Source organism: Vanellus vanellus, assembly GCF_965231255.1.
Source record: "Vanellus vanellus genome assembly, chromosome: 1".
In the NCBI taxonomy this organism is placed as follows: domain Eukaryota; kingdom Metazoa; phylum Chordata; class Aves; order Charadriiformes; family Charadriidae; genus Vanellus; species Vanellus vanellus.
In genome coordinates, this window is record NC_138905.1 from 59278503 (window position 1) to 59303939 (window position 25437).

The 25437-nt window shown below is 52.7% G+C and overlaps 2 protein-coding genes across 2 annotated transcripts; both read right to left on the reverse strand.

Annotated features, from left to right (window-relative positions):
• Positions 1-5136: 5136 nt before the first annotated feature.
• Positions 5137-15749, reverse strand: MCM5 (minichromosome maintenance complex component 5). Its single transcript, XM_082496180.1, has 17 exons — positions 15719-15749; positions 15140-15322; positions 14125-14251; positions 13885-14013; positions 13256-13428; positions 11337-11492; positions 11067-11233; positions 10311-10482; positions 10018-10129; positions 9105-9248; positions 8735-8800; positions 7633-7809; positions 7415-7527; positions 7034-7162; positions 6645-6787; positions 5922-6049; positions 5137-5470 (listed from the first exon to the last, which is right to left on the reverse strand). The coding sequence occupies exons 2-17, from the start codon at positions 15304-15306 to the stop codon at positions 5369-5371; spliced, it is 2205 nt and encodes a 734-aa protein (XP_082352306.1). The 5' UTR covers positions 15307-15322; positions 15719-15749; the 3' UTR covers positions 5137-5368.
• Positions 15750-18383: 2634 nt separating this feature from the next.
• On the reverse strand, positions 18384-24818 carry HMOX1 (heme oxygenase 1). Its single transcript, XM_082494050.1, has 5 exons — positions 24690-24818; positions 24237-24357; positions 21357-21848; positions 20637-20745; positions 18384-19117 (listed from the first exon to the last, which is right to left on the reverse strand). Exons 1-5 carry the CDS (start codon positions 24719-24721, stop codon positions 18981-18983), a joined length of 891 nt encoding a protein of 296 aa, XP_082350176.1. The 5' UTR covers positions 24722-24818; the 3' UTR covers positions 18384-18980.
• Between the last annotated feature and the right edge of the window lie 619 nt (positions 24819-25437).

Below are 25437 nucleotides of genomic sequence, written 5' to 3' on the forward strand. Positions count from 1 at the left end.
TCTTTAGTCTCTTGGTCTTTTTTGGCACTGCCCAGAGCAAAGCACAGGGATTCCCCTGCCTCCAGGAGATCAGTTCTCAGCCTGGGAAGGGCTGGAGAGGCCCTAGGTCACGCTGATATTATTTATGTCAGCAGGTAGACCCTGCCACTGAAATTTGGCTACCATTGTGCCAAGCACTACACAAAATCATGGTAAGAAGTGGTCTGTGCTCTGAAAAGGTTATTATCCAAGACAGACAAGGAGATGAAGTTGGTTGCTCAACTGGCCCAGTAAGTCAGTAGCAGAAAGGGGGAAGGAGCCCTTTGTCTGAGATCAGTGCCTGGTGGACCAGCTCAGATCATTTCTCACATTGCCCATATCAGCATATTCCACTTGCCAGTGTTTACCTCACATCCTTGAGCAATAGCCCTTAGGACTCTGCAGTTCGGTTCTGTTTTATTTTATGGAGGAAGCGACACTCACAACGTGCTCAGAGGTTATGTTGCTACATTGCCACAGCTCCCATCCTACATGTAGATGGAAGAGATCCGAGCGGTGCAGATGTGATGACTCAGCTTTGCTAGATTTTACAGTAGTGGAGCTCCACTGACATTTCCACAGAGATATTCTGATGAGCTTGGTGTAAGAAAAAAGAGAATCAAACCTAGTGAACCTGCCCCAAAGTTAGCCGTCCAAAGCAAGCCTTCACCAAAGCCCTTCTCCTCCAATACACCCCTGCAGCACACAGGGAGGAAGGACGTGCACATCTCCCCAGTTTGAGACACCTATGATGCAAAAATACCTACTTGATCTAGTTGCCCTGACCTCCTTTCGTAGTCAACAGAGAGAAAACAAATGCAATCAGGGCACGGCTTCTCTGGCTTCTTTTAAACATTTATTTTGGATAAAACAACTTGCTGTCTCCCCTGCCCTGACACAGACAGCGCCTTGCTCAGACACAGCTCTTGATACCTGGTCAGATGAATCCCAACCCGGCCCTCCCATGGAGAACCAAAAAGGCTGGCAAGAGCCCAGTGCACTGGATCTCTTTGGAGTGAGAAACTCCCCTCTGCTCACACAGATTAACACATCTCATACAGAATTACATGTAACCTGCAAATTCTTTAGGAGCTAATTCGTTGTGGCAAGAGATGGGTGGCTCCTACACAGGCTCAAGCTTTGAATCAAAGGCACCAGAGCATCCCTGTCAACTGCCTGGTTCGGGGTGGTTACATTCACCCAACTGTACCTCCCAAGGAGACAAGCCAAGTGTGGGGAAGAGGCCCCTTGTGCCAGTGACACAGTCCTGAGTCAAGGAAGGGACAAGGTCAGCTCTGTAGGCTAGGTAAGGGAATGCTGCACTGCTCAGATATGAAGTGGCTACATCTGTCTGGTTTTACTCTCCCTGTTGGCCTTGGATTTGAGAACAATATTTTTGGTCATCTAAGGACACCCAGACAAGGACTCTGTCCCAAGTCTCGGCACGCCAAAATGTCAGGGATGACCAGTAAGAGACACCTTCACCAGGAAGATGACCATTCCTTTATCAAGTAGCTACCATTTGAGCAAAAATCTGGCCATCTTCACCAGGAGGACCACCAACCCCTTATCAAGTAGATACCACCAAGCACTACCACTCTACCCAAAAGAGAACTGCTTTCCCTCCCAAAATTTCCATCTGCAGCGCAATGATCAAAACAAGCCATTACTAATCAATGATCTCAAGTTCTAAGATAATGTCAGTTGCGCACATCCCAGCTCCGCTTCTTGTGATAGAGCTGCATACATTAGTTGCTAAACAATGTTGTTTTAAGCTGTACGTACACTTACATAACCTCGTACCATATAATCAACACATTTCATAGCACGAAGAGATCAATCATTCTGATCTCCGTCACGGAAATATACTTCTGCTCCCTATCATGTCATGAAAACAACAAAAAAAAAAACCCAAAACCAACAAAAAGAATTTCCGACCTCCGCACCTGCCAACACGCAGTTTAGCTTGATGTACCTTGAGATGCTGGTTCTTGTAAAACTTGTGAGCACCACATGACCACCACTGGTGGTCAGCAGCCAAAATCCAGCCACATGCTACTGCTCCAGCACAGGGGACAGCCTGGGGGAAGTCTGCAGGTGGAGGGAAGCAAAGAAGAAAGCAAGAGTGATGGAAATGGAGCCCTTTGCACTGCGTTCCCCTCCCCAGTCCCCTTCCCAGGACACTCTTTCCCCACCCAGCGCCTCTCCATCACAGAAACGCAGAATGGCAGGGGTTGAAAGGGACCTCTGGAGATCATCTAGTCCAACCCCCCAGCTAAAGCAGGTTCACCTACAGCAGGTCACAAAAGATCACATCCAGGTGGGTTTTTAATATCTCCAGAGAAGGAGACTCCACAACCTCTCTGGGCAGCCTGTTCCAGTGTTCTGTCACCCTGAAAGTAAAGAACTTTTTCCTCGTGTTGAGACAGAATTTCCTGTGTTCCAGTTTGTGCCCATTGCCCCTTGTCCTGTCTCTGGGCACCACTGAAGAGTCTGGCCCCCTCCTCTTGACACCCGCCCTTTAGATATGTGTAAGCATCAATGAGATCCCCTCTCAGCCTTCTGTTCTCCAGGCTAAACAGACCCAGGTCCCTCAGTCTTTCCTCATAAGACAGATGCTTAAGTCCCCTGATCATCTTCATAGCCCTCCACTGGACTCTCTCTTGCATTTCCTTGTCTTTCTTGAAGTGGGGAGTCCAGAACTGGACACAGTACTCCAGATGTGGCCTCACCAGGGCACAGCAGAGGGGGAGGATAACCTCCCTCAACCTGCTGGCCACACTTTTTTCAATGTACCCCAGGATCCATGGGCCTTCTTTGCCACAAGGACACATTGCTGGCTCATGGTCAACTCACTGTCCACCAGGACTCCTAGGTCCTTCTCCGCAGAGCTGCTTTCCAGCAGGTCAACCCCTAACCTGTACTGGTTTATGGGGTTATTATATAGGTACAGGACCCTACACTTGCCTTTGTGAACTTTACTAGGTTCCTCTCCGCTCAACTCTAGCCTGTCCAGGCCTTGTTGAGTGGCAGCACATCTCTGGTTGCTCTTTCCAAGCCTGGGAACAGAGGCTCCCAGCCTCCTCCATAGGCAGCATTAACAGCAGGCTGTAGGTACCAATCCCATACTCACCTCCCTGCTTGCTTTGCTCTTGCTGCACCTCTGGAAGAGGGACCATAGATAGGTGGGTATTGCCAGCAGCACCAAAGCACGGACAGAGGTACTGGGGAAGGGTGGCAGGGGCTAAGAGACCTGTAGGACCGTTACTACAGCATGCTACTGCTTTGGGACCGTGTTGACCCTGCTCTAACAGGCCACCTCCTGATGCTGCAATATCAAGTGCTTGATCAGGTGCGCAGGAGTTTGTGAAGGGGGTGGGATGCTTTCAAGCAGACACTGGCAGTTTTGGGGAACTTCAGTCTCCAGGTGAGGATCTGGCCCTATTATTCTCATTTCCACTTATTCCTCCTCCATGGAGCTGATCCTCTCCCTGGAGCAGCAGCTCAGGGAAGCTGCATCCCCAGCCAGGAACCAGTGTGATGAGAGAAGGCATCTTTTTTTTTTTTTTTAAAAGGGAAAAGAAAGGTGCCTACTTTTGTGTCAGCATTGCTTGCCGCAAGAAGTCCTAGGAGGTGCCTGGCACCTGCGAAAAATACAATAAAATCACTGTGGAGAGGTTTCCAGAGACCCATCCCGGCAGGGAGCCCATGGGCCAGTTTCCTCTTCCCTCCAGCCCTCCGCAAATGTCGGGCCCGTCTGAAAAACCAGAGGATGAAGAGCAGGAGGCTGTTTCTCCAAAGCACAGCCTATCTCATCAGGGCCGCCACTGCCCCATTCCCTGCAGGTGGACCCCTGACCCCATAACCAGCTCCAGCCATGTCCCGAGGGCACCATGCACCTCTCAAAACACCCAAACAGAAGCAAACGGGCATACTATTCAGCCCCCACGGGTCGCAGGGGAGCCCAGCCTTTGTATGACAGCTGTGAGGCTGGGTGCATCCTGCATCCCACCAGGACCTCTTAGTTTCCCCTCTCGGAGGAGGAGGCAGCCCTGTGTGCAGCACCGCAGCCCAGCATCCTCAAGGCTCTGGTACCCTCTGCTGGCCCTGAACGTTTCTTTTGCTAATGAAGACTCTCCCGGGGTGTGTTTTTCAGCCTGAAGGTCACTCGCAGACACAGCAACCTCTCCGGCACCCACAGCAGCTTCGCTTGCCTGCAATGCCCAACACTGCGCTGTCTTCAGTGTCCCACACCAGCACTCTCACATACATGAACTCGCCGAGCTGCCAAGGGCAGGGACCTACTCTTATCTCCCAGTTTTGGGAGGCCACTTAAGAGAACCAATACTACTTTGCTATAAGTGACAAAAACCCACAGAGTTTGACAAGCACAAGGTCACGCAGCAAACCCAGAAGGGCGAGTGACTGCACAAGTGCAACCCAGGGCAAAAAGCCCAGGGGAGGCTCCCGGGGAGCGGGACATCCCTCCCAGTGGCTGCCAGCACACAGACAAGGTGGTAAAGGCACAGGGAGGAGAGCACACAGCTCTTGGACATCACCCTGCATCCCCATCCTCATGTGGCATGACTCTACCCCACGAAACAAGCGGGGGACTCTGCCCATGACTCCAGCAAGGCTTTCACACAGCCCTTTATATGCTGCAGGGCAGAGTATTTGCTTCTGGCAGTCCTTGGGAGATGGGAAGGAGGGTTAAGCAAAGAGCAGCTTCAAAGCAGGGAACAGCAGGTCATTTCCTTCACTGCTGCTGGCAGATGGGGAAGATGGCAGCAGCCTGGCCACAGCGACCAGGTAAGGTGCCTCCTGCCTGGCTGGACCCAACAGGGCAGCCTGCAGCCACAGGCTTTATGTCTTAATAGACAGATCAAATCCCAAGTGAGAAATATAAGTTTCTGCCTTCAGGGCTGTTTGTGCTGCCCGTGCTGCCCACAGGTCCGTATCCCAGCACAAGTCCCCAGGGTGGGTACTGGGCAAAGGCAAACACAGGGTGAGCAGGAGGAATGTCTTTCCAACTGAAATCCTGCACTGCCTCCAACGGGGTAAGGGGATACGTCCCCTCTGTCCCTCCAGGCAGCCAGAGACCCTGGGCTACCACTATCAGTTTTTATTTTAATACAAACTAAAAGCTTGCCAGGTTCAAAGAAACATTGATGCGACACATGGACAGAGCAGACCAAGGGAACCCCGACTGCCCCAAACCCTGGTTCAAGAGGGAGGCTCAGGGCTGTTTGGCTCCCCAAGGAAAAACTTCTTCCTGGAGCAGGCACAGACCCCACAGGGCTCTCTGCCCACAGGCAGCAGCGGTTTCCTCCCCACACATGGGACGGGGATGTCACTTGATGCGGTAGAGGACTTTGCGTTGCATGCGGTGCTGGATCTCTCCCCGCCGCATCATCAGCTGCAGCACCTTGTAGATGGCGTGTTCTGGGTATTTCTGGAAAAGGGGAGAACATGGGGAGATGAGCCAGCAGGGAAAAACTCACCAGAGCCCAGTGACAACCTGCAACCACTGCTAAAGCCTGGCTGTGCCTCTCCAGAGAGCAGGAGCCCAATAGCACCAGGCACCGACACTCCTTTCCCCTTTCACTATTTCAGCTCTGACTGCAGCCAGTCTCACAAACCAATGTCATGTTTCAAAGGTAGGACCCCAAACTATCTGAACAACCCCAAACCTCAGTGCTTTTGCAGAAAACTGAGTTCTCACCTCACTCTCCTTATACTCTGCAATTTACTCACATTGTACACCACTCCCTACAAACAGCTTCAAAAGCAGGTATGACCAAAAGGCTCTCTAGCCACCTCTTGAGGAATGGGTTTGATCCCCTAAGAGGCAGACTGGGACGCTTGGTTTCATAGCCCAACCCTCCGCAGGGTCCCTGGCCCACCTGCCGCATGAAGTCCTGGACGATGCTGTGCTCCGACACCTGAGAGCCAATGGCAAAGCGGCGCTTGAGCTGCTTCTCAATGCGAGACAGCATCTCTTGGTCTTCTTGCGTCGTGAAGCCTTCTGCCCCTGCAAGGACAGGCTGTGTGAGCTCTCTGCACTGCCCAGATGTCACTCTCAAAGCCAGAGTGCCCATTTCCCATGTGTCCCACCACAACTGCATGTCTCGGAGCCTTTAGGAAACCCATGAGCAAAGCCACCATCAAAGGTTGTGGAGTCTCAAAGACACAGCTGAACGTGGACCTGACTGCTGGAGCGTCCTTGAAACCCTTCGTGCTGCACTGCCTCCCAAGGAGGCATTTTCTCCACCCCCACAGGGAAGAGATTAGAGGACAAACAGGTCGGGGAACACCTCCAGCACTGGACTCTGCCCTTGGCACCACATGGGGCGAGACCATCCCTCCCTTGCCCAGCACAGGCGGAGACCCTCGGTGTCATTGCTCTCCCTGTGAGCCACTGTCTCACAGCCATGATGGCTTCTTGCTGACACAGGCATTGCTTTGCCTTTGCCCAGAAAGCAGGTCCAGCCCTGCCTGGGGGGTGCCTGGTAGCACATTCCCCCTTTGCCAGCCTGGTCCTGGGAGGGAAGCTTGGCTCTCCTTGACCTGAGCAGCCGGGTCCAGCACGTCCCTCCTTCCCCTAGCACAGAGCGTCTCCCCCTCACCTGACAGGCTGCCCGACATGGCCGCATCAAGCGTGGACACCTGGAAAAGCCGCAAGGCCTCCTCAACATCTGCCTCGGTGGCGAAGGGCTGAAGCTTCATCTTCCCCAGGGACTCGGCAATGCGCACAATAGCCTCCAGCTGCCTGTAGCCAAAGGAGATGTTCCCTGCTTTCTACTGTGGCTCCAAGGCATCCTCCCCTTCCCCCTGACCCCCCCACCTACCCCACTCCAGGCACCTCCTGCCCACAGTACCTCCAGTGTTGCCCCGTTCACAGAGGGCTCCCTAAAACCTCAGCACCCCACTAACTCCCCTCATGGGCTGCCCCAAGTGACACCCAGCAATGCAACCCTGAGGGTTTCGGTGGGGTGAGGAGGGCAGGGTTGCTCACCGGATGGTGATGGGGATGCTAGAACGGCGGTCGCTCTCCTGCTCGTGCTGGCGAGTGCCACTCCGCATGAGGATGTAGCGGTTCTTCAGCTTCTCCGCCGCCGCTGCCGACAGCCGAGGGCCACACTTCCTACAAGGGGGAACAGGAGCGGGAGATGGCAGCCACCGGGGAGGGTCCCCTGGGCAAGGGGGGCCCCCCAGGCATCCTTTGCTTTCTTGGGCCATGCTGTGGCACCTTTGCAAGCTGCTCTCACTTCCCTTTTTCCCAGGCACGAGTGAAAAAAAGGTCACCCAGATAGAGCAGATATCAGCTGCGTGGTTCGCTTCTCACCACTGCCTCCCACCCTGCAGCCCTGGCACTGCCAAAAAGTCATTCACTCACGTCCGACAGAAGGAGATGAGCTTCTTCAGCTTGTTCAGCTCGATCTCGCCCTCCACAGCCTGGGTCTGCGTCAAGGCGCTCACGTGTAAGGACATCACGTGCTTGGCCAGCGTCTGGGAGAGCAGAGGGCAGTCAGGGAGCTAGAAACCCCACTTCCTCCCCCTCCCCAAAAAATGGGGCACCACGAGTCCCAGTTGCACCCACATGCCCCAGCCCACCATGTCTCGCTCCTCGTTGTGCTCGTCCTTGATGATGAAGATCATGTCAAATCGGGACAGGATGGTGGGCATAAAATCAATGTTCTCCTCGCCCTTGGTCTCATCCCAGCGCCCAAAGACAGAGTTGGCAGCTGCCAGCACTGAGCAGCGGGAGTTGAGTGTGGTTGTGATTCCTGCCTGTGGAGGGAAGGAGAAACGGTCAAGACCATATCCATGTCACAGCAGGGCTAGAAGGCTATTAACTCATAGTGAAAGATCCAAAGCAGTTTGCAAGGACTCACCCTCAATCACTTGCATTTAAATAAAACCCTTTACATAGCACCCAGTTGCTGTGTGATGATGTCACACTGGAAAGGGGTCAGCACAGGAGCTACATGGGGCCAGACCCACACGTCCTTCTGGAGGAGGACTGGCTTCAGCTGAGGCTTGAGCTCTGAGTAACTTCATTTCAAACCTCACGTCAAGGGCAAGGACACACAAGAACCCACCCCAAGTTTGCATTCTAAGCCAGAAACTGGGCAGCCAGAGCTGAGTCTCCCCAGGCAGCTCTGGGGCCAAAGTGCAGGCTTGTAGGTAGCAGGGCAGAAGCGACCAGCAAGGAAAAGCTGTGGTGGGTGCTCTTCTACCAGGGACTGAACAGCTGAGGGGTGAGCCAGAGCGACCAGGAGGAAGCAGGTGCTACAAAAACCAGGTTGAGCAGTGGAAATGAAGCAAAACTCTGATTTGAGAAAAGACCTGACACCAGGATGTCAGGCAGGTTCTGTATATCTTCTGAGGGGGTGGGAAGCAGTGTGAAGGAAGAAACAGTGAAAGCAGGCTGTGACACGGGGACATCTAAATCTAGAGGGGCAGAGGACACGCAGAGCAGAGGGAGCTCATTTCAGTCCTGCTAACTTCAGGCTGCCTGAGGGAAGACAACCCAAAGCCTACAGGCAGGGCTGACCTGTCTCAGATCAGAGAAACTAGTAACCACCAAACCCACTGCCTGGACTCTAAAATGGGCAATTCTAGAAAAAGATGCATGACCACTGGTTGCTGGGCTCTCAGAAACCCAGTGGCAAGTCAGGCTGCCGCCCCAGGGCGATGCATGCCCACAGCTCACCTTAGCAATGGAGATGGTCTGCTGCTCCATAGCCTCGTGGATAGCCACACGGTCATCCTCCCGCATCTTCTCATCCAAGGTGGGGGAAATAAGGCAGGAAGGAAAAAAGTCACCATCAGTCACCTCCACTGGACTTCAGGCACACACCCACCAATGCTGACCTCCAAGGTAAAGCTCTGCTGGGACCTCTGCCCAGGAGCGCAGGCGTAACCAGAACTTCCCTGCAGCCCCATGCCCTGACCTTCCCCAAAAGAAAGAGTGACTCTCCTGAGGCTGCCTCGCTTTCTCCTGCAGCTCTAGGCTCTCCCAGGAGCAGCTGGCAGCCCAAGGGCTCTCTTCCCCACTCCCACGCAGGCAGCCCCACAGGTACCTTGTCAAACTCATCGATGCACACCACTCCCCCGTCTGCCAGCACCATGGCTCCTCCCTCCATGAAGAAACTCCTGGAGGAAGGGTCGCGGATCACCGAAGCTGTCAAGCCGGCAGCGCTGCTGCCCTTCCCCGAGGTGTATACCTAGCAGCACGTGGGACAAGGAAGGGGACAGCACGTCAGCCACCGTGGGACCCAGGAGCCCACCGCTCCAGCTGGAGGACAAAGCGCCCCCGGCACTGCAAAATCCAGAGCTGCCGGAGGAAACACAAGGACCTCCAGGGAAACTCCTCAGCACGCACCAAAAGCAGACTTGCTGGGTACAGAGCAAGACTATTGCCTAGTCCCAGGCCTCGGACTAAGCGGCTGTGACACACCAGAGGGCTTGCAGACACACAAATACAGGTATTAAGTACAGAACAGGGAGTGATTCATTGTTTGGTGGGCTGCTGCATTAGCTTTGTTTTCTCCCTGAGGGAACAACGCAGTCAGAGGCTGAGTTTAATAGAGCCTACAAGAAAACACAGCTGAAAATATAATTTCATGCCTGGGCTCAGCCTGGAGGTCCGTGCCTGAGATGCAGTCCAATTCATTTGTCCTGACCAGCCAGCCCCTCCACTGATCAAGTCTCAACAATAAACAGCAGCACCAGTCACATCTTTGGACATCTGCAAATAGCCTGGCTCACGCCATAGTGAAAGGCATTACTTGCTTCCCCCCGCCCCCCTCCCCCCATCCTGCACCCCATCTCTTCCAGCCTAGCACCAGAAACGGCAGTTCGCCCCTCTGCCAGCCAGTCTAGATGCGGATGCACAGGCAGGGATCTGCTATGATCACGGTCTGGTTTTTGGTGCTACGCAGGGAGCAGAAGGAAAAAAAAAAAAAAAAAAACGAGCCGTACTACACCACCTACCCCAATGGGTGAACACTTCTCAACGAACTTCAGCAGCTGGGATTTGGCCGTGCCGGGGTCACCCAGCATCAGTAAGTTGATGTCTCCTCTGCGAGTCAGTCCATCCGGGAGCCTGATGCAATAAGGTGGGGAAAAAAAGAGGAGGGATGGTGAGCCTTCGTTTTGATAACCAAGCACTGTCGACATGTGGCAGGTGGTTGGTAGTACCGACAGAAGACTGCACGAGGGCTTTGTGCCGTGCATGACAACCCTGCCACCACTCTCTCTTCTCCACCAGGCTCACTTTTCCCCACCTCTTGCGAGAGCCTCCAAATAAGAGGCAGGCAATGGCTTTCTTGATGTCGGCGCTGCCATAGATGGAAGGCGCGATGCTCTTGGCGATCATCTCATAGATGTTGGGCATGGCAGCGAGGCGACGAAGTTCCTCCTCTTCTTGAGGAGTCACTGAGCCAGCAAAGCTGTGTCCTGTACAGGGATGAGGAGAATGAAGCAACATTGAACAAATGGATGTTTTAAAGCAAATTACACACCTGTTACCCCCAAAATCCCTTCCTGAAAAATCACGCTAAGTGCCACCAGGCGGGAAGGGTAGGTGTTAGCTACCCCAGCAAGGCAGGCTCGGTCCTTGGAAGCTGATAGCAAAAAGCAAGAATCTTGGGCAAAGCAGCTCTGGAGGAACCAGAGGGAGAATTACAGTCAGGACCATGTTTTAAATACATAGCTCAATTTTAACCATCGACTTCAGCCTACATGCTCAGGGATGGCTTAGCAGATTTCCACTAAGATCAATAAGATAAAAGCACTTAAATACCCTGGAGGACTCAGACTGACGCCGCCTCATTTAATATCACTGAGAAAAAGTCACACAGGACATGACTATAGAGCATCCAGGGCAAGTTAGACCCCTGGATTGGCTCAAACATTTTGCTATATAAGCAGCAGAGAAGGACCTAGGCTGTGATTTCATACAGCCCTTGCTGAGGGACCACCTTGTTCAGGAAGGGGGTCATCCCAACACAGACCAGATGAGCACCAAAAGTGGCCCTCACCTGAGCCCTCCACGTCCACCTGGATGCCCACCACACGGATGTAAGCACTTCGGATGCCCACACCCACGTTGTCACGGCTTCTGTTCTTGCTCTGGGCAGACTTCTTGATGGAGTAGATGCCCATGATAGTGACTCTGTTCCCCGGGACAACTTTGTCACACAGGTACCTAAGAGGAGGAAGGGGACAGCAAAGGATGGTAGCATGGGAAAGGATGGCACCAGCAGCACCCATTAGCCTGGAAGAGTGAGGTGGGGAGACCACGCTGGTACCTGTCGCAGTACAGCTGCAAGTGTCGGGGCATCTCCCCGTGTGGCACAGCGTCTGGGGACTCCTGCAGCTTCAGGACCTGGAAGTCCACACACTTGCACTTATCTGGCATGATGAAATAGGGGTCCAGCGGGCACTTTGGGCGTCCGGCTTGTTCTCTGTGCAGAGAGATCCGTCAGGGAAGGCTGCTGGCACTCGAGAGCCACCTCTAGGAGCCCCCCTGTAGAAGGGACGGCGGTGACAGGGCCCAGAGCAGCCACCCCCGCGAGCAGTGCCCAGCAGGCGAGAAGGGCAGTCACGCAGGGCCGAACCAGAGGCTCCCCAAGCCCTCTGTCTTGTCTTCAGCAGCCGGCAAAAGCAGGCACGAGAACAAGCCAAAGACGGGGTGACGCTTGCCTGAATACTCACCCTGCCTCCCCCCTCCTCGCTAAAAGCGGGAAGGCAATTCATTAATTACACAGAAGGTAACAGTACAGACTCAGCGATATGGCACGGCATTTTTCTTTATAACCTCACGCACGAAGCAAATGCTAAGTGGTTCCTGGTGGGAAAGCAATTAGCAATGTGACAAGGCTGCCATCAACCTCCCAGTCTCTCGAGACGTATCTGCCCCGCCAGGCTACAAGCTCTTCGAAACGAGGAGCACCTCCACGTCCTGCTGCCATCTCAGTACATCACTACCGACGCCTGACTCCACGCAGGCGGGGACGGGGCTTTCGGGAGGGTAACACGAGAGTGCAGATGCACTCATGCAGTGGAGGATGAGGAGCCAGGTGCTGCACCCACCGCACTCAAGAACGGTCCCCATCCCAAAGGCCTCTCAAACGGCATTAGAGATAAGGTGCAGAAAACGAATACTGGCAGGCACGAGCTCGAGGACACAACCCGCCAGGATTGGTCGGCGCGAGAGCTGCAGCACAGCAGCAGCCTGATGCCCACGGCTCGCACGGGCATCAGGAGCTGTAAAGTGGGATTTGAAAGTTGGTAGCAAAGCATCCCTACAGAAGGTAACGCAAAACAGCACCCACCCCCCACCCCCCCCCCGGGGAGGGGGAACATAGAAGCAAGAAGTTTGTTTGAAAAAGATCAGCACTAAATAGGAAGTTGAGACAGTAGCTTAACGCAGCATTATGGGACAGCTGGAGGCAAGAAGGAACCTGTAGGTACAACAGGCAAAGTGTCATAGAATGGTTTAGGTTGGAAGGGACCTTGAAGATCATTGAGTTCTAACACCCCTGCCACGGGCAGGGACACCTCCCACTAGACCAGGTTGCTCAAAGCCCCATCCAGCCTGGCCTTAAACACCTCCAGGGATGGGGCATCCACAACTTCTCCAGGCAACCTGTTCCAGTGCCTCACCACCCTCAAAGTGAAGAATTTCTTTCTGATATCTAATCTAAATCTACCTTCTTCCAGTTTGAAGCCACTCCCCGTCGTCCTATCACTACATGCCTTGTAAAAAACCCTTCCCCAGCTCTCCTGTAAAGTCCCCTTTAGGTACTGGAAGGCCACAATAAGGTCTCCCTGGAGCCTTCTCTTTCCCAGCCTGTCCTCGTAGGAGAGGTGCTCCAGCCCTCTGATCATCTTTGTGACCCTCCTCTGGACCTGCTCCAACAGGTCCATGCCTTTCCTGCAGCTATAAAGAACTCCCCAGACACAGCTGACCGACACAGCTTGCAGCACTGGTCATGCAGCACCACAACCAGTGTGGCTGCAGACAGACTGGAGCTAAAACCTGCAAGCCACAGGTGCACACGGGCATGAGGGCAACACGAAGGGGGCAGGCAGAAAGCAGCGCAGATGCTTCTGCTGTGTGTGACAGGGAGCTGACTCTATGCAGCAGGCATGGGATGGCGGGGAGGAGCAGGAGGAGAGGACACAGCCTTTTTCCCTCCACCAGCATTCCCGTATCAGTCCTTACGTGTTGCATTTCCTGGGGAGAGCGTAACCCTCCAGGCCCGGGCGCACCGCAATGTTGCTGATGGTGTTACGGCAGCTGCGGCACTGGATGGCTATTTTGGTGGCTTTGGCTCTCACAGGGGTTGCTGCAATTACGATGCCAGGGATCTTCACAAGGTGGGACATCTGGTCGGACTGAAAGGGAAAAGGTGAAGGGAAGGTGAGAAAGCTGTCACTGGAGGATGGATGAGAAACTCAAGGTGCTAAAGAGACGCAGTTCGTTCTTAGCTACGCGTCCCACATTCTTGGGACTAAGGTGCCCGAACAAAAAAGCCTGCGCTTCTTGACAATGTCACTCTCTTGTTCTAGAGTAGCAGGGGAAGGATGCGTGACTTCAGCCATGCTGATTTCAAAACAAAAGAGAAAAGGACAAAACACTGTATGTAGAACATCGCTAATAGCAATAACATTTCCACGGCAGGAACTAGTAATAACAGTCCTTTGCAGTCAGACTTAAGCTGCAGAGCATCCCTGCTCGAAAAATTAGTGTACGGCCCATGTCCAGAAGTGCCGAAAGCTTCCCTGCCATCACATCCACACACTAGCAAGCCCTGCCACTCACCGCTCTGCGTGGCGGCGGATTCACCTCACCTTCAGGCTGCGGATGTTGGCTGCATTGGCATCCGATCTCAGCATGACCTGGATGTCTTGGAGAGCTTCCTCCCCCGAAGGACGAGGACGGGTGACCTCATCTGCGACTTCTTTTGCTGCTTCTTCCAACTAGAAAGGGAAGAACTCGGCTATTAGGGGTATATTACAGTGCGTCATCAGGGCTGCTCTCACGATGTGATGATGTCAGCGCGCCAGGTTGCCCACCCACTCCATCCTTACCAGCTGCAGGTGCTCCGCTGGTTGCTTGTACAGATAGTCAGCGAGATCTTCATCAAAGCTGGCCAAGTCTTCCATCTCCACCTCCACCCAGTACTGACTCAGGTTATAGTGCCGCTTAAGCTCATCCCTGGAAGGCAGCAAGCGGTAAAGGTTGGCAGGGCAGAAAGCACCAGTCACCCACAGTGACCTTATGACAAGCAGGGGGTCCTTGGTTTGGAAAGCAAACGGAGGAAAAAGGAGGAGCGCCAAGAGAAGCGTAGAGGGACCTGGGTAAATCTTTCACCCAAACCCACTTTGAAATGTGACATAAGACCAGGGACATCACTAGTTACAGTGACAATGTAAAGTGTAGCACTGATTGTTTATTAGAGTTACAAGACCAGATACGTGATTAGAAAAATTCTATGCAAAATGATACCTATTATACCTAAAATGTAATTAAAAAAAAAAAGGAAGTAATAACATAGCAGGCAACGCTTTCCTTAAAAAAAGCTGGGATGCGAGAAACGCAGAGATGAAAGGTGAGGACTTGTCCCAGCCCCTGTATGATACATCTGGACGTCCTCTCACGGTCGTCTCTGCCAGCTGCACAGGCAAAGGGGTGGCCCAAGGGACCTTCACAGCCTCAGAAGGTGCACACGGACAGTGCTGTACTGATTTTCACAGACACAGACAAAACTCCAGCCCAGAAAACACCAGGACTTGAAGACAGACCTTGAATTTCAGAACTAGGTGCCAGTTTGGCAGTGGGGATCCCTCTATTCCTGCCTCTTGCCACTGGCTGGCTGCCTAAAAATTTGAGAGGAGACCAGACCTCAGTTTTCCTATGAGGTTTAAATGGGAGCAACGTTTCTTACGGTGACAGAGAGCTCTTTACAGCCTGTGGGAAGAGAAATGCTGCCACGTGCTATGGCATCCCTGGGGCGCGCGGCGGGAGGGGGGTTAGCAGCCCACGGGCCCTGCAAAGCGGAGCGGGGCTACGGCCAGAGCGGGGGAGGCGGGGTCGCGGCCGCACCTGTACTTGAAGGTGAAGCCCGTCCGGTCCGTGCCCACCCGGTACTGCCGCAGAAACTCCTTGAACCGCTTCTGCAGCTGGGACTTCCGAACCTGCCCCTCGTCCACCGCCGCATCGCCCCCAAAACTGTCGCTGTAGTAAATCCCGGGGTCGTCGAAGCCGGACATGGCGACTGCTGCTCCCCTGCGGGGGCGAGAGCCCACCGTCAGCCCCGACCTCTTCCTCCTCCTCCTCCTCCTCCCGCCGCACCAAATGCCCCACGCGATGCTCCTCCCCCTCCCCTCCCCCTCCCCTCCCCCACCACACTGCACTGCGCCCCACGCACTGCCCCTGTCCTCCTCCACCCCCTGTGCCCCACGGGATCCCCCACCCCAAATAACCCACGCGCGACCGCACTGTGCCCCACGCGCTGCCCCCGTCGTCCTCCCCCACCCCCTGCGCCCCACGGGACCCCCCACCCCAAACACCCCACGCACGACCCCTCCGCTGCACTGCGCCCCACGAACTGCCCCGTCCCCCACCCCCAGTGCCCCACGGCATCCCACACCTCAAATACCCACGCGCGACCCAGCTCCGCACCTCGCTGCCCGCGGGAAGCCACCGACAACTTTTTCGCGGCAAAAACTGCGCGCGGCGGAAACCAAACCGCTGGGCGGGGTGCGCCGCCGCCAGCGCCACCGCGCACTCCGATTGGCCCGGCCGCTCTCCACGCCCCGCCCCGAGAGGAAGAGCGCGGCGTCGCCTCTGCCGCCGATTGGTCGGGGCGCTCTCCCCCACCCTTCCCTCCCGCCGGTTTGGCGCGAAACCTGGGAGAGAAGGGCGGGGGGAGGCGAAATGGCGGTCGGGCGGGACCATTGCGGCGGTGCGCGGAGGGGGGGTGCGCGGGTGAAACCATTGCGGGGGGGGGGGGCGCGTTAGTCGCCCTGAGGCGGCGGGAGCGGGGCCTGGGAGCGACGGGGGGCAGGCGTGGCCGCTGTAGGCCGGGGTGGGAGGCGGAGGCGTTAGTTATCGAGAATAAAATAAATTACTGCTGTAAGTTCCCTGGGGGGCAGCTGGAGGTTGTTGCTGGAGGGCTTGGTGGGGTGGCAGGGCCTGAGTGGGGTGTCTCTGGGAGCAGGAGGGGCCTGGGCCTGGGGCTGTCTGGGCCTGGGCCTGGGCCTGGGCTGGGGCCTGTCTGGCCGCATTGCAGCAGCCCCACGGCCATGGAGGGCAAGGCACAGGAGAAACCCACTGGATGGGGTGGGATGTACTGTGGGGGGAATCATAGAATGGTGTAGGTTGGAAGGGGCCTTGAAGATCATTGAGTTCCAATCCCCCAGCCTGGCCTTGAACACCTCCAGGGATGGGGTATCCACAGCTTCTCTGGGCAACCTATGGTGGGCAGGAGCTCTGGCTGGGGCCACAGGGGTGAGAGAGGCTGAGCAGCAAGGCTGACGGCCTGCCAACAGGCTGCTGCCACCCCAGGGAATGCACTGTCTGGGATGCTTTTCTCCTGACTAGTAGTAAGTTTTGGGGGAAGGGTGGCAGGACATTGGGTGAGCATTTTTGGCGTTCCAAGAATGTGGTAATGCACGTCCTAAATGAAAACAAAGCTGGGAAAAGTAGTGCGTTGCAAGGGAGGTTTTAACTGTAGTAGGTGGAAAATAAAGACCATCTCATTGCAGAGAAACCAACTTGTATGTTGCAGAGAAACCAGGTGTGTTCATAAAGATCATAGATGAGTACAAGCAAAGCTTTAATCTTCACCTCTGAAGACTGCTTTAGGCTCAGTCTGGAGTCCTTCAGTGTGTGATAGCTCAATGGCTGTGAGATACTCAAAGCACCATACCTCTTCTGCCATGAGCAGGGAGGGGATGATGTCAGTCTGAATCCAGATTTTCTAACTTTAAAATCACAGTTATTGTCTCTTTGGGCAGCAGAGAGGGGCTGAGTGCATTTCTGAGCTCATGGGCATTAAGCAGTTTGCATGTTTGGTATATTTAGTTATTCAGCGTGGTTGAATAAACGTAGTTATTTAGTTGGGGTGGGTTAGAGGGACTGAATAGGTAGAACTTTCTATAAATTTGAATTAATAAGTTCTTGTATCTGAATAGCTATCAAGCCTCATATCCCTGCTTTTCAAATATCTAACTATCTTTTTTAAGAATTAACTATTTTTTCTACCAGGATTTGGTAAATGGGTCTGAATAGAAAAGTATTAAAGGGGATTTCGGAAGGGATATAGGGTAGATAAGAGCCTGAGAATAATGACAGTCCCTCTTTCCCACTGCTGCTTCTCAGCAGGACGTGCCTTCTGATTCTTGCTCTTGGAGCAGAGTCAGTGCTGGTCGTTAAAAGATCAGTAGGAAAGCGTGTCTTTGGGATTAAGGTCACAGCCAGAACAGGCAGCATCATGGAGACAGGTTGATCACAGAGGCTTTCTGGTAGAAAGAGCGGAAAGGACTCGAGGTGAGAGACAATGGCTTTGTTGGTACCTGCTGTGCCATAGCTGAACTGCAGCCTCTCCTATAGTGGCTCCTGTGTTAGAAGACCTTCTGAAGTGGATAGGGCCTATGACCATAACAGTGGCTGACCACCAAGCCAGACCTCCAGATCTGCCTCAGCAAAAGGGGAGGAAAGCAAGTTGTGTGCGTGGGCTGCTCCAGCAGTGCTGTGTGTTTGGAGCACCTTTAGCAATGCCACGTGTGTGCCGAGTCCTGGGAGTTGGGGTGGTTTGTCACCTCGGTGAGGGCATGCAGTTGCATGCTTGCTGTCTCCCATTTAGCTGCCTCATAGGATCAAAACCTAGTGTGCATTTCATTTCTGGGTGGTAAAAACATACTTGCTTTGCTGAAGTTCTCACAGAGGCAGTCTGGTAATGGAGCCCTTAGCTGGTAGGGGTCAGGGAGAGCTGTCCTGGTTTAGATCGGCTGAGGGTCCCGTCCCCTTTTGCTTTTAATAGAATAGCAACCAGCTCTTATGGACGGCTTCGGCCCCTTAAAAATACTTTGTACGCTTACAGAATTTGGTGCCATTTCTAGAAATAGAGACCAGCGTGTAGGAGCTGAAGAAACCTGCCCCAGCTTGTAACAGGTTATTGTTAGCATTGAGTGGGAGCAGAGTCTGGCTCTGATGATAGCTCCCACTTTCGTCTATTGTCATGTCTGTGGAGGCAGCAGCTCCAAAAGGCATAAAACTAGGAGGAAGAAAGACACCTCCTTTCTCCCCAGTTAAGGCTTTAATAATAGGAAACACCAGGCCTGAAGACTTTACATTGAAGTTTATTATGTGTATAAATTAATAACCAGACAAGAGAATGACACTGTATCTTCAACAACCGTCTTCTGCTTTTTAAAAAACAACAATGATTGGAAAAAGGATTAACAAAGACCTACTAGTGTCATATAAAACAGTCTATAACGCACAGGAGCTGTGTGGCTCCACAGAAAAAGTGATCACAGTATTATCTAGCAGTATAAAAAATTGAGCAAACAGAGCTCCGGGGAGCTTCGTATTTCTGAGGAGAGACAGATGTCAAAGCTGTGTTTCTGATCCTGTAGGATTTTTGCAGGCACTCTGTAAAGCAACAGCAATTCTTGGCCATTGTTTTTAGCCTTTTCTACCCTTAGTTTTTGGTGATAAAGTTAGTCTCTGAGAAGAGCTCACACCAAGCACGGGAAGGGCTTTGCCTGAACCCCCTTAGAGCGCACTCTTGATTTCTGGGGAGAAAAGTCTCCTAATATTAGTGGCAGAGCCAAGATCACAGTACCCAGTCAGGGGGGATTTCTCTCACGAGGACTGGGGAAGGTGGATTAGTTCAGGGTGAGGGAAGGCACGAAGAGAAGGCGAAGGTCCTGCTCTTTCACATGGCAAATAAGCCCACGGCAACTGTCGTGGCTAGGAAGCCGAGCGCCAGGATCCACCGCACCAGGGGAGTGGTGGGCATGATGTCGGTGTGTCTCCTGTTTGTCCTCTCACTTTCTTTCCCAGGCGCTGGACCTAGATCAGATAGGGAAGGGGAAAAAAAAAAAGCAAACCAGGTGGGTGAGAAGAAGTTGAGGCGAGAAGCTGCCGGTATGCCATGCTTGCTCTCCTCAAGTGCCAGAGCAGGCCCTGCTGGAGTTGTGAGGGGGAGGAGGAGGAAGCCCAGGGCCCAGTTGGGCTGCGGGAAACAGCGGCAGCAGGTTCTGCTCTCCTGGGGTCGGTGAGGAAGGGAAGCGCAGACTTGACGTGGGGATCACAAAGGCTCACAATCCCTCTGCCTGTATGTGAGCGCTGTCATCTTCCCGTGTCTCCTTACAGCCTTATAAATGCACTGCCCAGCTCCATCAAACCCCTGATGTGTGCAGAAGACAGTCAAATACTTGAGCCAGAATTTTAAAAGGCATTTTGTCTCCTATTTGTCATTGATTTAATTGGTTAGGCATCTAATGACCTTATACAGGTACTCCTTAGCATGCCAGACAAATTGTTTTCCCAGTACAACTTCAGGGTGGGATTCCTCATCCAACATCAAACTTGTCTGAAAATCCTACTTTTACGAGTGTATTGGGAAAGGAGCAGCAAAGTTTCACACACAGCTTTTACTGCCTTCCCCAAAGAAGTTGTTTTAAGCTTCGTTGCCTAGAAATGCACAAGACGAGGTTTGCTTTTCATTCTTTGCCATGGGAAGACTGTGGTTCAACCCAGTACGTGCTGAAAAATCTCCCTTTTAGTTTCAGAATGGGTAGATCATAAGGGCTTTTTCATTCGAATCATACGTTATCAGGGAAATCGCTCTCCTCTAAACATCCGAGCTTGCTCCTCGCCCAGTTACAAGCCTGACTCCCTGAAAAGGGATGGCTCTGCTTGCAGCCGCTGCTGGGGCTTTGCCCGGTTTGGGATGGGTGCTTGCCAGTAGATGGAGCTTTTTCAGTTTTGCAAAACTGATGGGCTGCCTGCACATCCCCACTTCCCCGCTGGTTATGTGTCACCATCCCAAACAATGCTCACTATAAACCTAGCACGCTTTCAGGAATGTTTTCAGTAAATACTTCTGGAAGGCAGGAAAATGACCAGAGAGAGGTTTACTCCGAAAGCACAGGTTGTTTGATAGGGCTGTGTGTCTGGAAGAATCTTCTGTCAGCGTCACAGCGCCATGGCTGATCTGCTGGGCCCAAAATTGCACCCTTTGCTTCTGTGAACTCAAGGCCAGTTTTCCCTATTGTCAAAACTCATGTAGTGAATTAACCTTACACTTGTTAAAACCTAAGAGGAGGAGAAGGGAGTCTCTTCTTGTAAAGGTCCGTCATTGACACTGTTTCTGGAGAGCACCCACGTGTCATCCTTGCTCAGTCATGTCTAGAAGAAGCTTTGCACACACCAGTGCCTCTCCTTGCACTACCTGCTGATGTCTGGAGAAGAGATGGGGCAAGCATCTCACGCTCATTTCTCGGTGTCTTTTACAAAGAACAGAGGAAGAGAGGAGAACAAAACCACAAGGAGCAATGTTAAACACCTGCCTGTAAAAGTGTCTTACCATGCTCATATGATCTGTTAACATTCCTCGTGCGAAGCTCTGCCTTCGGCTGCACAGGGTGACCATTCTCCTGGCCCTTAGACACCAGCTCCTGCAGCGCCTCAAACACCTGAGGAGAGGGAACATTGTCTTATTATGTGGCCTCCTCTTCTTCTTTCACTGGACCCCTTGCCCCAGCCCCAGGCCCTTTAGGAACTAGAGGAAGACACAAGCCTTCAGTCCAAGTTTCCTGGCACTTTTTGCACAGGTCTTAATCTGCCTGTGGGGTCAAGAGCATGTCTTTCACAGTCCTTGTTCACTTTACAGGTTCTCACTGAAGCTTCCAGCTCAGGAGAAAGCTACTGCCCGTGTTCTGATGGGAAAGAAAGGTACCTGTGCATCTCATCAGCCTCCACAGAGGACCTGTGGAGCTGTACTACAGAGGTAGAACAGATAGGTGGTGATCCCCATTCCCAGTATAAGCCCTCATTCATATCTGAATAACGGCACACAGAAGAGACTGAATTCAACCATAGGGAAGGGAGAAGAGGTTTTCAGAGACCAGCCCTTTACTAGACTCCCAGGTCAGACAAGCGTAGCCATCCAACTTTGACTAGCTTGCCCTAATCCATAACTTCCTATGAGCCCCACAGCAGATACACCGGCTTTGCCTTTTGCCTGTAGCTGTTACCTTGTTTCAGAGAGGGTGTGGGCAGGCAGGGCTGGCTGGTTGTTACTCACCTGTATATTTAGCAGGAATGCTTTCTTGGCCTCCTCCAAGACTCTTTTCTTGGTGGCAAGATCCATCTCAAGGGCATTCATGCGGGAGCGATAGAGCTGCTTGAACTTGGTGGCGTTGGAGACTCCATCGAAGGTGAAGAAAGCCAGCCCTTCTCCAGTGCTGGGCAGCTGGAGGGCCTTTTGGGCAATTTTCTTCAGCACCTGCCCCCCAGAGAGGTCTCCCAAATACCGAGTATAGGCATGGGCGACCAGGAGCTCTGGGTGGTTCTTGCCTACGTAGTGGAGCCTCTCAACATATTTTTGAGTAGCCTCAGGACATGGGATCTCTTCCCTCCAGTTGCTGCCGTAGAAGTACTCCAAGTCTTCCTCCAGGGCAGCTTTCCGGTGCAGCTCCGCCGGAAAATACACAGGGGCATAAACTGGGTTGTTCTTGTTACGTTCAATCTCTTCCTCCAGAGCAGAGTAGATGAAGTACAAGGATGCCGTAACCAGCTGAAAGAGAAGGAAGAGGATGAGCTACAGGTGCATCTGTCTGTCTGCAAGTTTTGGGGGCAAATCCTGCTAGCAAAAAAGTTACTCATGGGCAGAACCAGTATGAGTCATGCACATCTGTGATGTTGCAGGTTTCCCATGTGGAAAACAGAGTTGCAAGGTGCAGTGAGACACCATTTAGCCCTTCCCCTTCTGCTTGAGGCAGCACCAGGTAAAACCTAAGCCCTTTCCCACAGATAATTGGTCTTACCTGCCCTTAAAAGCCGCTGCCTTCACCTTCAAGTTAGAGGTCTTGCAGCTTGATGTAATGGAAACTGGACCCCTATTAAATCATGCCTGGTCTATTCTCCCCGTTCCCTCAGTCAATAGAGAGGGTATTCCCCAAGGTATGTTTTCTGGTGCATTGTTCAAATCTGAATGCTTCAAGATGTGGCTTCCCTTTGTGGGGCCTTGTGAGACGACGACACACCCCATTTATTTTTCAACGTACTTGTCCTGTTGGCAGCCCACCATCCTGGGAACTGAGGCACCACCATCCTCCCCATTCAGATTTGCAAGTGAGGTTGCCTCCTTGGTTGCCCTGAGGAGCCGAGATAAAAGGGGGCTGGAAGCGCAGCCTGTCTCTGAAAGATGCCTTTGTGAAGGGGCGCTGTGAGGCTGTGTGTTCTCCTCTCTATTTTGAAACCGTTGTTATTGTTTTTCCCCAGCTTACGCGATACTTTCTTCTATCTGCCAGCTTTTCCACGTGGCGTAAGACAATCCAGCTGTGTTCTTTCCTTCCCTGGGCATGCTGTTTTCCGAGGCTGTATACATATTTACACCTACACCACCCCTTCCTTACACTGGAATCCCTTATCAGCAGCAAAGGATAAAACATGAAGGTATTGCAGTAGAGGTGAGTCAGGTTTGGGGAGGGGGGGTATCACACTGATGGCAGGAGAGAAAGCAGTTTACTCTCCCACAAAGCCATCAGTTTTGCCGTAAAAGAGTTGCCGTGTCAACTTTTCCCCACTGTGCCAGCAAATAGGGCTTTGATAAGCGCTTGGGCAGTGGCTTGGTTGTGGAAACAAATATTCGGATTCTGGGGCATCACGTGTCAGGGCAGATATATAGATTTGCCAAGAGAGTAAACAAAAATAGAGGTTTTTAAACAGTAACCTGTTATCCAGCTTACTGGAAGAGAAACAAAATACAGGAACATTGCCCAACAAATGAAGAAAATATAACTTGACTGGTTGTTTTCAGAGGCACGTAGTGGTTTAATGGGAAACGTGGCTTTTGAAACCTCATTACTTTTTAAAACCCACGTCACATCTCGCTCCCCCTGCCAGCACGTAAATATCTTCTAAGAAACTGAGGGGTTTTCCTGAAGGCCTGACTTTTTACGTTATTGCCAGCCTGTCTCAAAGTTCACTGCCTAACCAGTGCTGCATTGCTAACAGCAGGAAGTCGGCACCTGAGATTAAACTTATGCTTGACTAAGTATCCTGAATGTGACCTGTCAGAAATAAGTAGTCTTTTTCCTACTCTTGTGGATTTATTTGCCAAGGAACAATTCAACAACAAAGTAATTAAACCACAGGTTGGATCACTAGCTGTTATTTGCAAGCCCATGCGTCACATCCTATATCCTCCCGGGAATTTCTGGCCCAGGTGTGTGCTGGTTTTGCTCATGGCTTTGTTATGTGGCTCAGATCCCAGGAACTGTGTATCTAGCCAGGTTAGGTGCAGACTAATATCTGCAAATATTTCTCTTTTATCGTAAGAAAAGCAACAGGTAGGAGGAACCTGTTAGCAGCAGACACGGCTTGCTCAAACTCAGTCTGCCTTTGGGTTATTATTGTTCACGATCTCAGCTCTGGTATAACCCAAGTGACAACTGAAACATTGCAAAGTTCCATGCTAGAGATGATCCCGCAGCCTCACCTTCTTACTATTCCATCATTATTTCTAGCTGTAGCTGCTTAGAGGATGGTAAACTTAGCGTTCTCCATCTTTTGGGCATTTCAGCCACTCATGTATCTGCATAGCCATACCTCCCTTAACTATCATTGCCAATAATTAACATGAGGAAAGAGAAAAACAATTACATCAATCCCTTCAACCTCTTTGTCTTCTTACCCCGTTTCAGCTTGGCTGCCCACCCTGATCTGCACAGTCCTGCCCTGCCTTCTGCAAGAGGAGCCAGTAAGACCTGAAGGTGCTGGAGTTTGTTGAAGAACATGTTTTGCGCAGGAGGTGCTGATACCAGACAGCTGTAAAGCAAAGGACCTCCTTCCTTGTGCCGTCCCCATCCTCCCTCCTTTAATCGCCGTGCAGCCTGTCTGATCTAACAGCGTATTTCCTGGCAGGGAAATCCTATCCCCAAGCAATGCTGCTACCACGTACCTTAAACTCGTGGAGCGACACCTGCCCCTTCTGGAAATTCTTCATGAACGGCGTGTTCTCCGCCTGCTCGTGCACCTCCTTGGTGGCTTCCTTCATCAGTTCTGACAGGTCCTTGGACATGCTGGGGAAAAGCAGCAAAACAGATGTCAGTGCTGTTGCTCTCCTCTGGCAAAATGGATCTTGGCTCTCTAGGAAAAAAGCGGGGAGCCTGGGGTGGCAGGAAAAGGAGCCGAGCGTGCCCGAGAGCCGCGGGTGGGAACCGGGGAGCTCCAGCATCCCAAACACTGTCCTGAGCAAGGAAGACTGACAGACTCCATCCAGAGGTGAAAGCAGGAGCATGCCCTTCCCTGGAGAGCAGAAACAGGAACAGCATGCCTAAAAGCAAGGGGAGAAACAATACTCTTCTGGCAAAAAAAAAAAAAAAAATCCCTCTCATTCCTGTCCCACTCTCACCTTTCGGAGCTGTGTGTCTGGGAAGTTTCCATGTTTCGCCGCTTCGTTTCACTCCTCCGCTTCCCTGTTGCTTTTTTGTGCTCACGCTTCCCTCCTTCCCTTCTGCTCCCAGGACAGTGAAGCCTCTGAGCTGGGCAGCCTGGCTCCCGCATTCAGCTTTATACCGCCATGCCACGTGAGCAGCCAAACCGCTGACCTCAGTGTGAGCACAAACTTCTTGCGACACAGCCGCGCTTCCCTTCCCAGCCCGGCTGTCACCCTCTCCTCCCCTGCAGCCCCGAGGGACCAGAAGGAAGTCACCTGATGCGTCTTGATAACTAAGCACAAACAAGAGGATGTCCAGCAACTTCTTCTCCAAGGGCGCCTGGCTCCGTAACCCTTTCAGCCCAGCACCCACGGCAGGCAGAGCCCAGGTGCTGCAGGAGATGCTCATTGCGCTGGGGGCAGCGGGGTCGGACAAGGAAGGGGGGGGGGGATTGCAGAGCGAGTGGGTTGGGGCAGGGTGGGCAGCCTCCTCTCCCCACACCCCCAGTCTGTGTGTCCCGGCATCACCCTGCCTGGGGGGGGCTAATACAGCACTCGTCCTCATCTGCTGTAGCGCGACCCTCACCACAAGAAGGACATTGAGGTGCTGGAGTGTGTCCAAAGAAGGGCAACCAAACTGGTGAGGGGTCTGGAGCACATGTCTTATGAGGATCGGCTGAGGGAACTGGGGTTGTTTAGCCTGGAGAAAAGGAGGCTGATGGGA